Consider the following 16808-nt stretch of genomic DNA (forward strand, 5'->3'; position numbering starts at 1 on the left):
TAAAATATTTAAATTAAAGCTTGATTTAGTTTTTTGGCGTCCCATTTCCTGCAAAAGAGTACAAAGTATTTAAAAAACAAAACAAAACAAAACATTTTTTTCTTCTTTCCTACATCTCTCATGGAAACCTAGTCCCATTTCTATTAGGAGAAATATCCTGGACAGGTTGGGGAGAGGGGAGGAGGGAAAAAGAAGGGAAAGGATGACACTTATAGTCCCCTATTACCCTACTTTATGTTACACAAGAAAAGTAATATGATCCCTGAAATTACAGGTCATTTGGGAACATAAAAGATGAAATCGCATTCTTAGAAACTTTCGTGCTGAGTTTTGTAATCTTAGGTCACTGAGGTGAAATCCTTAATGAAAAAAAAAATTACATTTTCCATGCTATGGAACCCTTTTCCCTAATGTTACCACATACAGATTTTGAAAATATTCTCTATGGTCTTGCAAGTATCTTTCTGGTTTCTTTTTGCTCTGGTTTTAGCTCCTACGTAACTCATATCCGATAGACATTCAACAAATATTCATTATATTTTCTGGATACTCAGTAAACATTGATAATTAAAGTTGCTTCCTTTTGTTATAGGTTAATTCTATTATACCTCCTTTCTTCTATGAAACAACCTAATGCCTCCTTGATTCTGTCTCTTCTTGAGAATTAATTCATCTCTCGATTATTATCCCACTTCTCCATGTTCATACTGACTCAATACACATTTTATGCCTTCTGCCTCTGTGTTCAGTGGCAAAGAAGAAATAGTCTCTGTCATCCTTTAGAGTTATTATATTTTTCTCCTAGGATAAAAATGTCTATACATTTTAAAATATAGACTACTTTGTTAATGATTAGCAAGTCAAATGGGGGTTTTATCTTAGTAGAGAAACTACTTCTTTGAAATTATTCCTTTTAGCTATGTAGTACTTGTCTTGGATGGAGCATCATTATTATACGTCTGTTCTTGCAGTAGGAGAAATGAGTATTTCAGAGAAAATTGAAGAAAATTTGGACCCCTAGCAAGTAGAGATTTGGCAGGAGCCGTCCCTGATGAATTTATATGTTTTTCTGGCCCTCCATAAGGGAGAAAAACTTTAATGAAGTCCATTTACCACAGAGAGCTTTCCCTGGAGTCAAAGTTGAATTGAATTAATGTAAAATTCAGTTGCAGCCATACAAGAAGATCTTCATATTAATTTCTTGAGCCATGCCATTTCAGATAAAGAATTGATGTAATTACCTAAAGATATGTTTCTTTTTCTTAACTTCCAATGTTGTAGTAGGTTAGATTTTTGAAGTTTTTTCTACCCACTACTTTGGCCATTCATGAATTTGATTTCTACCAAAATATCCCTTTTGCTTTTGAAGTCCTTGTAGCACTCCCATCTCCATTTGAATTCGGTAACTGAAAACTGGTTTCAGCCATTGTCCGTCTGTTTGAACAGTATGATGATTAAATGTGCGTATGAAAATTTCCCACAGTGAGCTGCTTTTTTGGAGTGTATGATTAATCAGTCTGGCTTAGTCTCGTACTAGTTGTGTGACCTTGGGCAAATCACTTGCATTCTTTAAAATTTTGTTTTCTAAACTATGAAATGAAGGGTTTGACCAAGATAACATCTAAGGACCTTTCCAACTCTAAGTCAGTGGTCCTATCACAGAATCTCTGTGCCAGAAGCGATTCAAAGGTCATCTAGTACAACTCATATCTAAGTAGGAATCCTGTCTTAAAGTATCCCTGATAAGAACTCCAGTGGTGGTTTCTCTTGACCAATCTGAGCCTGAAAAATGACTATTCAGTTCATTACTAGCTCATTACAGTCATACCCTAAAAGACCTTTTATTTTGAGAAAGCTTTTCTAGTGGTTTCTATTTTATCATATTTCTAGAAAGCCTTTATCTTTTTTTCCATTTCACAAGATGTTTGTCATAGAACTCCAAATATCAAATACAGATTTACCTACCTTTGAATTTCACTATTCTTAATCCACTCTGAAACATTTGACAAATTTACTAATGTGGCATCTAGTGGCCAAGTAGAAAACCACAGGCTACTTTTTTTTTTTAAGTTGAGAGCAATTGTCAGGTCAGTTTGATAGTTTTTAGTGAAGTTATTACTTCAGGAATATTTATCTAGACAAAAAGATGATATCAATTTAAACACAGGATGCTTTTTGAAAAAGGAAACTTGGTTCCCTTTAAATTGTTTGTGTTTCCAGATCTTTTCAATATATTGATCAATTTAATTTTTTTGTCTCTTCTTTTTCTTTTAAAAATAGTGTTTGTTATATGGGACTTCTGGTGATGTAAAAAAAAACAAAAAATAGAAATTAAAAATAAAGTTATTTAAATTCCAAGGAGGCAAGCATAATTTTTCTTAAGTATCATGAAGAATATATTAATTTTAGACTGGATTTAGTATAAAGAAAAATTTTTGGAGGGGAAGAGGATTGTATATATGTGTGTATAGGTATATACACACATACATACATACTATCTATCTATATGCCTCTCATATATTCAGTATATATAGTATAGTTGCCCACTAAGCTAGTAGCTCTGATACTAACTTACTGTGTTACCTTGGACAAGTTACACTTCTGCTACTTCCTTTTCCTCCTCTGTAAAATTAAAATGTTGACTAGATAGTCTCCTAAAGTCCTTTCCATATTTAATAATCAGATTCTGTACATTTATAATCATTCTGTAGAATGTACCACTTAACTTTACTATTCTAAATGATGACACATCTCCAAAAAGAATTGTATTTTCCTTGCTTAAAAACGAAGGCAAACGTTTTTAGAGGACTGGACAGACAGTAAGACCTTTTATCTTCTCTGACAGGGTGCTGAACGGAAGATCAGGGATGAGGAGCGAAAACAAAGCAAAAGAAAAGGCAAGTGTACTGACCCCAGCTCCCAGTTGAATGCCTGTAAGTAGAAACGTTTCCACTAAGAGTTTAAGACTTCATTTCCCATGCAGAACTGTGACCACAGTTATCAGCCCCTAAAAAACAAATGACAACACAATTGTGGGTGGTTTTACTGGTTGAGAAACAAGAGTGATGTTGTAAAATGCTTCTTTTTCTAGATAAGGAAACTGAGGCACAAAGATTAACAATTTGACTGGGAACCACAGAAAAGATACATACATACATATGTGTATATATGTGTATGTATAATCTTTTCCAGTATATGGACATGTTTTTATTATTTTTTAAACTAATAACTTTTGAGGATTTCTTAACTCTTAATGGAAATTTTAATGTGCTGACACCTGTAGGTTCCACAGTTGTTCTGCTTGGGCACTTAATGAGTAATAACAATGATAGTAACAATACTATTAGATCACCTTTATGCAGCATTTTAATGTTTCACAAAACACTTTTCTCACAACAATGCTTTTAGTAGATATGATGCATGTGCTCCAAAATGAAACAATTGAAGCCCAAAGAGCTTAGGTGACTTGCCTGGTCTCAAAGGTAGTGTCAAGGATCAAGCTTAGGTATCCTGACTCCAAGTCCAATGATCTTTCTACTAGTCAATTGGTAAATAAGAATTTCTTAAGTGTCTAGTATGAACTAGACACTATTTTAAGTTAAGTACTGGAGATACAAAGTTAAAGGCACCAGAGAGTCTCTGCCCTTGAAGAGCTCACAATCTGATGGGGGAGACAACATGACAACAGTATGTATGAATAAGTTATATAGAAGATAAATAGGAAATAATCAACACAGGGAAGGCACTAGAAGAAAGAAGGGCTGGGAAAGGTTTCCTACAGAAGATGGAATTTAACTGGGACTTGAAGGAGGCCAGTAGGCAGAGATGAGGAGGGAAAACATTCTAGGCATAGAGGATAACCAGAGAAAATGTCTGGAGCTGAGAGATGAAGTATCTTGTTTGGAAAACATCAGTGAGGTCAGTGTCACTGGATCAAAATGTACATGGTGGGATGGGGCTGGCATTAGGTGTAAGAAGAGTAGAAAGGTAGTTGGGGCTAGGTTATAAAGGGCCAAAAAACAGATTTTATATTTTGTCCTAGAGGTGATAGGGAGCCACTGGAGGTGTGTGTGTGTGTGTGTGCACGTGTGTGACATGGTCGTACCTGCACTTTACAAAAATCACTTTGGTAGTTGAATGGAGGATGGACTTGAGTGGGGAGAGACTTGTGGCAAGCAGAGCAAACAGTAGGCTATTACAGTAGGTCAGGGTTGAGGAGATGAGAGTCTATACTAGGATGGTGGCAGTATCAGAGGAGAGAAGGGGACATATTTGAGAGGTGTTGCAAAGGTGAAATCAACAGGCCTTGACAATAGAGTGGATATAGGGGTTGAATGAGGAGTTGAGGATGACACCTAAATTATGACTTAGGGGGACTGGGAGTAAGATGGTGCCTTCAGTAGTAATAGGGAAGTTTGGAAGAGGGGAAGGTTTGGGGAAAAAGATAATGAGTACAGTTTTGGACATGTTGAAACAGGACATCCAGATTAAGATGGCCAATAAGCAGTTGGAGATGTGAGACTGGAGGTCAGCAGAGAGGTTGGGGGGGAATAATTAGATTTGAGAATTATCAGCAGGCCTTCTGAGGTTGTTTAGCTACAAAAGGCAGAAGATATTGGTGTTCCATAGCAGGGATGGAAGTTATCAAGGTGAAGGGTTTTTTTGAGAATGGAGGAAACATGATAAATTAGTGGGCAGTAGGGAAGGAGCCAGTAGACAGGGAGAAATTGAAGAGAGAGAGGATGACAGAGGGGGCAGTCTGTTGGAGGAGATGGGATGGAATGGATCCCTTGTGCCAGAAGTAGGGTGACTTTTTTTTTTTGAGAGACAAGGGTGAAGAAGATAGTGACAGAAGACATCTGAGTGATATGAGATGAGGAAAAGAGAAGAAGAGGGAGCTCTAGGTGAATGTCCTCAATTTTTTCAGTAAAATATGAAGCAAGGTTCTCAACTGAGAAGATGAAGGTGGGGAGCCAGGAGAACTTTGAAGAGGGATGCAAAGGTTTGGAAGAGCCTCTGTGGAGAGTGGAATTGCGCATCATGCTTTCTCTTCTATTTGTTTTATACAACTAGTTTTCATTTTCTTACAACTTTTTATCTGCCTATGGGAAGGAGAAAGAACCATTGCTACTTCCCAGTTGCTGTTTTCCATGCCAGTATGTGTGCTTTTAGGCATTTTTATTTTGAGTAGGCTGCCTGAATCAACAAACACATTAGTCAAGGTTTTCTTATCGTGACTCCTCAGTGAAGGTTCCTGACACCACTTTGGAGGACAGCTGTGTACGCTGCTAGAGTTATAGGGATGGTTAGTCTATATTTAACATTTTTGAAAGCAGGAAGAAAAACCTGTTTGCTCTCTTTTGCGTTTGGTGCATTTTGAAGGTGAAGAGCCATACCCTAATAGTAGGACAGCTAAGGTTAAAGGCTTTTTCTGTCATATTTTCAGATATTTGTAACAATCTTTAACTGATACCTTTCAGAATAGAACTAAGTATGCTTGGTCTGTGTTCTCTTTTGTTGTTTCTTCTATTATTTTTTTCTCTTAACTTTGATAGAAGTTACACTTTTGGTTTAGATTTTGAATACAGCGCATTCCCTTATATACCAACCAATTTGTCTTTGTCCTCAAAATTGAAACTTATGCCACAAGTTAAATATGAAAAGTACTATAACCTATACCTCATTTTTCTTGTAAGTGATATAGAATATTAGGCAGTGTACATCCTGGTATCAATTTTTATACTAAAATTTGTTTCCTCCGCCTATTCTCTTTCAGGTCTTGACGTTAAAGTGCCTCTGCTTCCGTCCCACAAAAGAATGGACATCACAATTTTCAAGCCCTTCATTGATCTTGACACTCAGCCTGTTCTCTTTATCCCTGATGTGCACTTTGCCAACCTTCAGCGTGGTGCTCACGTAGGTGACAAACCTTCTAGGGGTTGAGGATGTTTTATTTTGGTTTTTTGTGCTTTCATTGTTATTATAGGTAGGCACTTTTCCAGTCCAGTACATTCATATTAAGTAGAAGCTCAAACTAAAAAGAATTTGACTACCTTTTAAGAGTTAACCCTTCAGAATATTAAGTGGAAATAATATGACATCCTCAAAGATAGGAATATATCTTAGAAATCCAGAATGTATTTCACTTAATTTTGTTTCTTTAATGTGTAAATTTGGATTCTTGTTTTGTGTCTAGCTTATTTTAAAAGATCATATATCATAACATTGTGTTTCTAATTAAATGGATGGAAAAGAATGCAAACGGAGAAGAGGTCCACAAGCATATGGTTTTGGGAGAGTTGACTGAATGAATTTTGGTTCCATTTGGTCAGAAATCTAAAGCTATTTACATTTTGGCTTAATAAAACACCTTATTTTGAGTGTATTTTAAGACAACCTATTTTGTTTTCTCTAAAGGTTCTTCCTATTGCCTCAGAGGAGCTGGAAGGTGAAGGGTAAGCTTTGTTTTTCAGTAGTATTAAGATTACATACTTTAGAACTAGAAAGTATCATTGAAATTATTTAGTCTAGTCTCTTCATTTTATAGATGAGGAAATTGAGTCCTAGAAAGGGGAAGTGATTTACTCTAATCTTTTGACTCCAAATTCAATGCTCTTTCTACTTCCTGGGCAGCTTTATCCTACCTTGTTGAGTTCAGAGCACCTCGGAGCACCTTTAGAATTCAGAGCAATAGGGGCAGCTAGGTGGCGCAGTGGATAGAACAGTGGCTCTGGAATCAGGAGGACCTGAGTTCAAATCCAGCTTCAGACACATAACACTCACACAGACTCTGGACAAGTCACTTAATCCCAATTGCCTCAGCAAAATTCAGAGCAATATAGATACCCAAGATGATAGCCTTTCTCTTTTAGTAGGGCAGAAGTTGCTTATTACTAACCATCTAATCATCAGCATATAAGCTTCAGGTCTGAGGCTGCATTTGGTTTTTCCCAGATGTGATAGAAAGTAGTTATAAAATTTTTAACCAGAATTTCATGCCACAGGTGTCCCAAGTACTCTCCATTCCTGAAATGACTAATCTGTGAGCAAAACTGAGAAACCAGAAACTTCTGACATCACCACTTATTGCTAGACGATCAATAATTTCTGGTTCTTTGGAGCCAATGGTCTCAAACAGTTAGGAATTGTTCTCTTTCTCCTGGTTTTTCCCTTTTCCTCCCCACACCAACTTCTACCTCTGAACCTGGGGCTTAACTTTTTCCAGTGCGTGTGCCCCCTAACTCAGCGAGCCCAGTTATAATGTCCCTTTGAACAGCACTGTTTACAAAAACAAACATATGATACACACTGTTACAATGTTTAAATCATTCCGGGGGAAATGAAAGTATATAGCAAAGGCTATTATACAAATGCACAAAAAGATTTTAGTAATCTTTAAAATTATTGTGAGGAATATGATGTCTTTATTACTGCTTTTAATAACAGGGCTTCTGGAATAACATCAATTACACAGATGGACTAGAACATTAGATTTTCTCTACACTTCTAAAATCTATTATTTTTTGGCAGAGAAAATGTTGTATTGGGGGTGGAGTACAGTAGAATGGATATTCTGTGTCTCTGTTGTGCTTTTTTCCTCTTTCCCTTCATTGCCAAGCTTTTTTTCAATGAGTAGTCTATTATTTATAACTTTCGTTCTTCACTACTCCTCTCATTAACACCCTTCAATCTCTCTTCCAGTCTACAGAAACCAAATAGCTTTTTATTTGTAAAATAGTATGGCTCTCTCTTAGTCCTGATTCTCCTTAACATCTTTGCAACATTCAAAGTTGTTGACCGCCCTCTTCTTCAGATCCCTTTCTTGGCTTCTGCAATGCACACTATTCAGGTTTTCCTCTTCCATCTCAAACTTTGTTTCCTTTACTGATACCTCTTCCTCCCCATTCTCCATAAATGAAGATGTTCACTAATCATCAATTTTTGGCTCCCTACTCTTATTTCCACATTAGGAAGGCAGTATGATATAGTTGAAAGGACATTAAATTAGAAGTCATAATATGTGGGTTTGATTTCCAACTATGATGCTAATTAGCTGTGTGACTTCGGAAAAGTAATTTCATCTTTCTGAGCCTGTTTGTTCATACGTAACATAAAAGAGTTGGACCAGATGGTCCATGGTCTAAGGTCGGTTTGAACTCTAACATTTTATGATTGGTTCCTTCAAAGAGCTCATCTCTTATAAGTTCAACTATCACCTCTATCTCTCTATCTCTCCCTATTTCTCCATTCTTCCTCTGGTGCCTGTAAGCACATTTGAGTCTCCTCCATCCTTAAAACCTTCATTATATTCTGCCATCCCTACAACTGTTATCCCAAGTTGTTCCTCTATTTCCTGGCACAACCTTAAAATAATTATCTATATTCATTGCCTTCACTTTCTCTCAACTTTTTCTAAACACTCTACATTCTAGCTTCCAACCTTATCACTCAACTGAAACAGCCCTTTCCAAAGTCACTGATGATCTGTTAATTGCCCAATCTTATAGTATTTTCTCCACTTTCATCTTTTTTGACCTATCTATAGTGTTGGACGTGATAGACCATTGATGTCAAACTCAAAGAGAAGTAGGAGCCACTAATGTGTACATTAGTATCTCTGCAGGCTGCATAGTGACTTACTCTTAAAATGTAACATTATTGAGGCAGCTAGGGGGTGCAGTGGGTAGAGCACTGACCTTGGATCCAGGAGGACCTGAATTCAAATATGGCCTCAGACACATAACACTTACTAGCTGTGTGACCCTGGGCAAGTCACTTAACCCCCTTGCCTAGACAAAAAAAATAAAATAAAATGTAACATTATCTAGGTTTTGTTGTATTTTTATTTATTTTGTTAAAAATTTCCTAGTTACATTTTAGTCTGGTTCAGGCCTCATCTGGAAATGTTGTGGGCCTCCACGTGGCTGTGCTTTGGACCACCCTCTCCAGCGTACTTTCTTCTCTCTGGGTTTTAGGACATTGCTTTTTCTTTGTTCTTCTCCTGTCTTCTCATTACCCCTTCTTGGTCTCCTGCACCATAAATCCTAACTGTGAGTATACTGGATCTATTCTTCTTCTCTTTGCTCTCTATATTCTCCTGCTTGATGACCTTATCAACTCACATGGGTTTAATTATCCCCTTTGCTGATGACCATCAGCTTAATATTTTCAGCCCTCATTTCTCCTGAGCTCCAGCGCCTCATTGCAACTGCCTATGGGATATTCCAAAGTAGATATCTCAGGCTCTAAATATCTAAAACTGTCCGCCTCCAAATCTAGCCTACATCTGAGCTCCTCTATTTCTGCCAGGGCTGAGTCATCCTTCTAGTTACTCAGTTTACAGCTTTCAAATCTTCCCCCTTCTCTCTGGTCACATAGCCACCACCACTCTGGTGCGGGCTGTCATCACCTCTCTCTTGAAATTTCAATATTCTTCTAATTGATATCCCTGCTTCAAGTTTCTCCTGTCTCCAATTCAACTTTTACTCAGGTGCCAGATTGATTTTCCTAAAGTACAGATCTGACTGTGTCACTTTCCAACTCCACAGACTTTGGTGATTCTCTGTTACCTGAATGATAATATTAGCTCCTCTGTTTGGCATTTAAAGCCCTGTACAACCTGGGCCCATCCTATCTTTCCAGCCTTATCATATGTTACTTCCCTACACACACACTGTAGTTCAGCCAAATTGGCCTTTTTACTGATATTCATATGTTGCACTCCATCTTATGTCTTCATGTATTTGCACCGGCTGCACCCTGCCTGGAATATCCTCTCTCCTCACCACTATCTCTCAGAATCCCTGGTTTCCTTCAAGGCCCAGTTCAAGCACCATCTTCTACATAAAGCCTTTTCTGAATCTCTCCTTCCTCCCTCTGGCAGCTGCTTCTGTCCTGCCTTCCTCAAATCACCTTATATCAGTCTGTTTTACATATGTATGTGTTGTCTTTCTTGACTAAACTGTAGGCTCCTTGAAGGCAAGGACTGCTCTCATTTCTGTCTTTGTATTCACATTACCTAGCACAGTGCCTGGTACATAATAGCCATGTAATAAATGGTGTTAATTATTCCCAAATCAATCCATCAGTTAATCACTAATCAATCCATCAGTTAATCACTAAACATTTATTAAACTCCTACTACATGCCAGGCATTGTGCTAAGTGTTGGGCATACAAAAAGAGGCAAAACACAGTCCTTGCTCTCAAGGAGCTTACAGTCTAATGGAGGAGACAATAAGAAAGTGTGTGTGTGTGTGTGCATGCGCGCGCACACACACACACACACACACACAAGCTATATACAGTATAAGTTATAAATAGGAAATAATTCAAAGAGGGAAGGCATTGGAATCAAGAGGGGTTGCAGCAGGCTTCTTATAGAAGGTAGGAATTTAGCTGGGATTTAAAGGAAGCCAGAGAGCTCAGGAGAGGAGTTGAAGAGGAAGAGCATTCCAGGCATGAGGGATAGCCCTGATCTGTCTTCTAAATCTTTTCTCAGCTCCCTGCATATTTTCATTCATTCATCAAATAATCTGTATGAATAGGGGCAAATCATGTTCTGTCGCTGGGCCTTAGTTTCTTTATCTGTAAAATAAGGGGTTGTACCAGATGATAGCTAGTGTACCATCTTACTCAAAATTGGTAATTCTATTTTTAGCATGCTTACTATATGCCAAGCACCCTACTCAGTACCGTGGGGAATACAAAAATACGTAAAATGTGATCCTTTCCCATAAAGAATTTAGAATTGGATGTCTTGCTGTCACTTCAAACACTTGCTTAAAATGAAACTTTATCTTCTACCCCAAACCAGCACCTGATTGCCCTATTTCTCTTAATGACATCAGAGACTCATAGAATGCTAGAGCGAAAAGAGACAGAGATAATTTAGAGTAATCCCCTCACTTTATTGATGAGAAAACTGAGGTCCAGAGTGGTTACGTGACTTCAGTGCATCCTAGATTTAATGCTAGGAGGGACCTTAGCTATAATCTAGTCCAACTACCTCATTTTACATATGGTAAAACTGAGTTTCAGAGAGATGAAGCAACTTGTATGTGGTCTCACAGGCAATAAATTTGCAGAACCATGATTTGAACCCATTTTTTTTTTGTGATTCTAGATCCATTGCCTCTTTCTTTTCTTCTTAAAAAGTTTTATTGATGCCTTTCACTTTTTTACAATGCCATCATTTCCTGATTTCTACCTTTAACCCCTGAATTGAACTCTCCCTTTTAAGACAGCAAAACACCTTAGGGCAGCTAGGTGGCACAGTGGATAGAGCACTAACCCTAAAGTGAGGAGGACCTGAGTTCAAATCTGGCCTGAGACACATAACACTTACTAGCTATGTGACTCAGGGCAAATCACTTAACCCCAATTGCCTCACAAAAAAAAAAAAGAAAAGAAAAAAGAGAAAAAGAAGAAGAAGAAAAAGAAAGAAAAACACCAAAGCACAACTGACTGACAAAACAACTGCCCTGATGGCATATGCACTTTGCTCTTGGAGCCACATGCCTCTCTGTGGTGAGAAGGGAAGTGCATTTCATCCAGACCTACACTCTCTTACCCAAAGTCAAGTGGTTATTAAGTGGCAGAACTATTGTCTGTTTCCCAAACACAAAACTTCAGCCATCTTTGACTCTTTCCTTCTCACTATCTATACCTAATCACTCATCATATTTCAGCAATTCTGCCTTCACAATGTACCTCCCCTACCTTCCTTTCCTTTTGCTACCATCTTAGTTTAGGCCTTAGCACTTCACCTAATAGCATTCCAATTGGTCTCGTTGCCTGGGATACTCTGACGACTCTTTTTAGAAAACCTTCAATGGCTCTCCATTAAGAGGATAAAGATCACATTTCTTAATCTGCCACTCAAAGCTCCTTATAATCTGGCCTCTACTTATATTTCTAGCCTTAAACTCATAGAATCATAGATTTAGAGATGGAAGACACCTTAGAGAAGGTCGTCCAGTCTAACCCTCTCATTTTATAGTTGAAGAAATTGAACCCCTGAGAAGTTAAGTGACCTGTCCAAGGTCAACACAGGAGATAGTACATGGTAGAGCCAGTATCTGAATCCAGGTCCTCTAACTCCAAAACCAGTGCTCTTTCCATTGTACTACATAGCCTCGAGGATCTGTTGCTAGTCCTTTCTGAACCCTCTGCTCCAGTAATGCTGAGCTATGCACTTCTGCCAAAGTACCTGGCACATTAGCCCTTTTTTGTGCCCTTTCCCATTGCTAGAATGTCTTTCCTTATAGGCAAATGTCCATCCTTCAAGGTCCAACTGAAATCCTACTATCTCTAAGAAATCTCCACTGACCATTCCACACAGAAGTGATCTCTCCCTTTTAAGGGAGTCAGTGTTTTGTGGTAATAAAGAGTATTGGACTTATTGTCAGGATATTTGGGATCTAGCCCCAGCACTGCCACTAAACAATTGGGTGAGTTTGGGTTCTCTGGCCTCAGTTTTCTTATCTGTAAAATGAAGGGTTAGACTAGATTCATCTGAGTTAGAGCTATAAAAGGCTTCACAATCTCTTCTAGGTCTAAATTTCTAAAATTGCATTGATATTTATCTATGCAACTCATTTGGCACTAATTATTTATTCTCTGATATTGGTTATCTTTTTATGTATGTAAATCTTGTTTTCTTAACTAGATGTTAAGTTCCTTGAATGTAGGAACCAGATTTCTTGCTACTTTTTATGTGCTTCGCATATGCTAAGCATTCAGTAAATTATTGTTATTGACATTTGTTTTATTGATAAGGGCACTGACAGTATAGTTTGGATTAATTTCAGGTCCAACATGAAAAGGGGACCATATGGAACTGAAGATGACTTCACTACTACACCTCCTGCTAAACTGACCAGGATAGAGGAACCTAAGAGAGGTTTGTTTACACTAGACAAGTGTGGTGGATATTTTATGTCAGAACAGAGATTTAGCCAACTGATTTATATGTTAATATTATAAAGTACCTTTATCACTCTCTGATAAGGATGATAGCTTGAATTTATATGGTACCTTACGCTTTGCAAAGTGTTTTTTACAGATGGCATGTGAGTTGAAGATCCATTGATATTTTAATTATAATAATAACAAAGAAAGTTACATGCTACAGGCATGACAGGAACACTTACCCACTTCTTTGAACCTGGAACTGTCCTCTGTAGATTCTTCTGAGCATATCAAACTGAAACTTGGTTCTCTAGTCAACATATCTTGTAGTTCAGCAGTTATTTATTGCATAGAGGAAGAGAGGTCTCCCTGGAGGCTGACATTAAGTCATGACCTTGCTTTTTCTATGCGTTTCATTGGTTTTTAAATATGAACATTTTACTGTAAGGCATAGGTTTAACAAGCCAGATGTCTGCACAAAATAGGATTGGGCACTGTAAGAGCTCCAAGGATAGTAAATCATTGACTATGCTGACACAGTCATGGGAATGGGCATCATTATTATTGAATATTAGATAAGTTAAAGCCCTGCAGAAGAGAATGTTATATAATCAGCCATTCAGTACTAAGACATTCAGTTGAAATGTTGATATTGAGATTAGCCAATAAACCAGAGTAATTAAATTCTTGCTTCAGATTCACCTGCCTATGCAAAAATGCAATGGAAACAGTTTGGCTGTTCCACAGCTGTAATCCCAGCAGGGGATAATCACAGGGTCTGGGACACTTATTTCAATGCTTTATCATTTTTAGGTTAATTAAGGAAAGAGGGAATGCCAAGATTAGAAGTTTCCCTGCATTTTCTTTCCCCCTCTCTTCCCATACCTCAGAGGTTTTTTGTGTGATTATGGGAAAGGATATCCATGAGTGTGAGCATACTTTATATTGTTAATCCTCAAATAATGACTTTTCCCTTTTTAAATAATTTCTGTGAAAAAATATAAAAAACCTTCTATATACATCTAGGGCAAAACACTGAGCTAGAAGTTAGAGAAGAGTAATTTATGGCCTAAAACTAAAACAGAACATATTCACTACCACAGCCAACACACTTTAGAGAAGAAGAAACTGAAAGATTTGGGAACATTGTAGATGTAAGATATGAAAACTCATACAGCTAAAAGGAACTTTAAGAGAATCAACTAGTCCAGTCATCTCAAATTCAAACCACGTTTGATTTATTCATTCAACAAAATTAATTAGTTATTTTCTTTATGTAAGGCACCATACATAACACTAGAGATAAAAACCAAAAGAAAAAGAAAAAAGGAAAACAATGCCCTGCTCTCAAGGGGCTTATGGTCTGTTGGAGGAAATAAGACATATACATAGATAAGTATAATAGAAGGTAGAGATTGCCAGGTAGCGCAGAGGATAGAGTGCTGGGCCTGAGGTCAGTACGACTCATCTTCCTGAATTCAACTCTGGCCTCACTTACTATGCGACCCTGGGCAAGTCACCCTGTTTGCCTCACCTTCCTCATCTGTAAAATGACCTGGAGAAGGAAATGGAAAACCACTCTAGGATCTCTGACAAGAAAACCCCCAAATGAGGTCACAAAGAGTCAGACATAACTAAAAACAAGTAAATAACAATAACAAATAGATGGGATGGGAGCAAATGAGAAATCAAGACAAAGTGTTCTAGGAATATTTAAGGAAAGGCTACGTGGAGGATTTGGTACTTGAGTTGAGTCTTGAGGAAGGAGGATTTCAAATTTATATCATTAATCAGTTTGTACTTCCCTCCTCTACTCTATAACAAATGATGAGACTTATTAATCTAAATATTCAGTCAAGCATATGGAGAAAGGGGCTATAAGCAGCCCTTACAATCCTTTCGCTTAAAGGCTAGAAGCAGCCACTTATGGATTTGAGGATTTTTATCTGTTCGATTGCCAGGTTTTTATTCTTCTCTTTTCCAGAAAGACTCACACTGATAAGTTCCCAGTGAGATTTAAATATACTAAATCCCATGCTATGCCTTTGCAAAACTGTCCCTCATACCTAGAATTTGCTCTTCCCTGACCTCTGCATCTTAGAATCCCTATTTCCTTTAAAACTCAAGCACACCCTCAGTATGAATCTTGAATCTCCCACTCCCTGCAGCTGCTAGTGTCACTCTCCCAAAATTACCTTTTATTTCTTTTGCATATACTTACGTGTACATATTTTCTCTCCCTATAGAATATATGTTGCTTAAGGACGAGGACCAATTTATTTTTGTCTTTGTAGCCTCAGTGCCTAGCACAGCACCTGGTATACATAATAAATGTTTGTTGAACAAGTGATTGATTTGCCGTAATTAAGACCGAGGAACAAGGGAATTCTATATCTATTCCATGGTTGGAGATTTTTTTCGTCAAGTATTTAGAAAGTTAAAATAAAAAGAAGTTGAAAATTGAGTAATTAAGGCATATTTTGTGTTGAAAAGGCATATTTTGTGTGGATTAATGTAGTTTGACTATAGTAGTGAATTTATGTTTTCTTTTAGTTTTAGCCCATAAACATTATTTACTTTTATCCATATGTACATATGTATTTTGGGATGACATCAGTGAAATTCATCTTTTCTCTCCATGTTGTCTTTTAGTACTGCTCTATGTTCGAAAGGAGTCAGAGGAAGTTTTTGATGCACTGATGCTCAAGACTCCGTCTTTGAAGGGCCTAATGGAAGCTGTAAGTAATATTGTACATAATATCTCCTTTTAAAATTTTCTTTTTTATTGTGGGCTTAATAATAATCAAGAAACACAAACATTTCAATATAGAAATAATACAAAAGAGGATTGTATAAGAAATTTTGAACTTCTATTACATAGTGTATTTGGGGGGGGGTATCCACAGGTGGCTTTGGGCTTACAGACCCTAAGTCACAGTCTTTATAAATACATAAACACTTTAAGAAGATAGTAACAAAATTGCTTTTTTTGTTTATGTCCTTTTGTATGTTTTTTTATTTTCTTCTTTACATTAAAAAATGTTTATTGGGGGCAGCTAGGTGGTGCAGTGGATAGAGCACCGGCCCTGAAGTCAGGAGGACCTGAGTTCAAATGCGGCCTCAGACCAAACACTTGACACTAACTAGCTGTGTGACCCTGGGCAAGTCACTTAACCCCCAATTGCCTTAAAAAAAAATGTTTTATCGATACTCCCTTCTTGTCTCTCACTTCCCACTAAGCTACCCAGCCACCTCCAAGTAGAAGCGCTCCCTTGTGACAAATAGATATAGACTATTAAATATAGAGTATTTCCAAAAACAAACTTCCTTTTACATTTTTTCCCTTAGTTGTACCCATGTTAGCTTACAAAAGATTCTGAGAAACTATCTGAATTTCCTAATTATGTTTTATTGCAATAATTCTTTAAGTAGCTACCTATGTAAGTTGGCCTTTTGAGTTCATATTCAACAGAATTTTAAAAAAACATGATTGAACTTATATTTTTATTTGTATTTTTAATCCTATGCTATACTGGTTTCTGTTATATGATGTACTTGAATTTATATTGGTTGAATTAAAAAGACAACATAAAACCAACAAGTTATTTTAATCAAGAATTTGAATACATGAATACATGAAAATAGTGGCCCTAGAGTCTATCACTTAAGTTTTGGTTAGGGAATCGGTGAATTTATGCCAAGATTATATGACTTACATTTGAAAAAAAGTTTAGAAGTATTAAGCTAGACCCTAAATCTGGCCTCAGATACTTACTAGGTGTGTGACCCTGGGCAAGTCACTTAACTCTGTTTGCCTCGGTTTTCTTCATCTGTAAAAGGAGCTGGAGAAGGAAACGGCAAACCCCTCCAATATCTTTGCCAAGAAAACCCAAATGG

At 37.3% G+C, this 16808-nt stretch overlaps 1 protein-coding gene across 6 annotated transcripts in view; it reads left to right on the top strand.

The window, feature by feature from the left end:
- GRHL1 (grainyhead like transcription factor 1) overlaps positions 1-16808 on the top strand; it is a 79863-nt gene that overhangs the window by 52849 nt on the left and 10206 nt on the right. For 4 of the 6 annotated variants that reach the window (XM_027850333.1, XM_027850335.1, XM_027850332.1 and 1 more), the window contains 5 exons: positions 2846-2933; positions 5777-5916; positions 6418-6455; positions 12812-12903; positions 15564-15649. In XM_027850333.1, coding sequence (XP_027706134.1) covers positions 2846-2933; positions 5777-5916; positions 6418-6455; positions 12812-12903; positions 15564-15649 — 444 coding nt within the window. The remainder of the gene's footprint in view (positions 1-2845; positions 2934-5776; positions 5917-6417; positions 6456-12811; positions 12904-15563; positions 15650-16808) is intronic. The other 2 variants (XM_027850334.1, XM_027850331.1) reach the window with 1 other exon arrangement.

The sequence above is a fragment of the Vombatus ursinus genome, unplaced genomic scaffold, assembly GCF_900497805.2.
Source record: "Vombatus ursinus unplaced genomic scaffold, bare-nosed wombat genome assembly UNPS02009062.1, whole genome shotgun sequence".
Lineage (NCBI taxonomy): Eukaryota > Metazoa > Chordata > Mammalia > Diprotodontia > Vombatidae > Vombatus > Vombatus ursinus.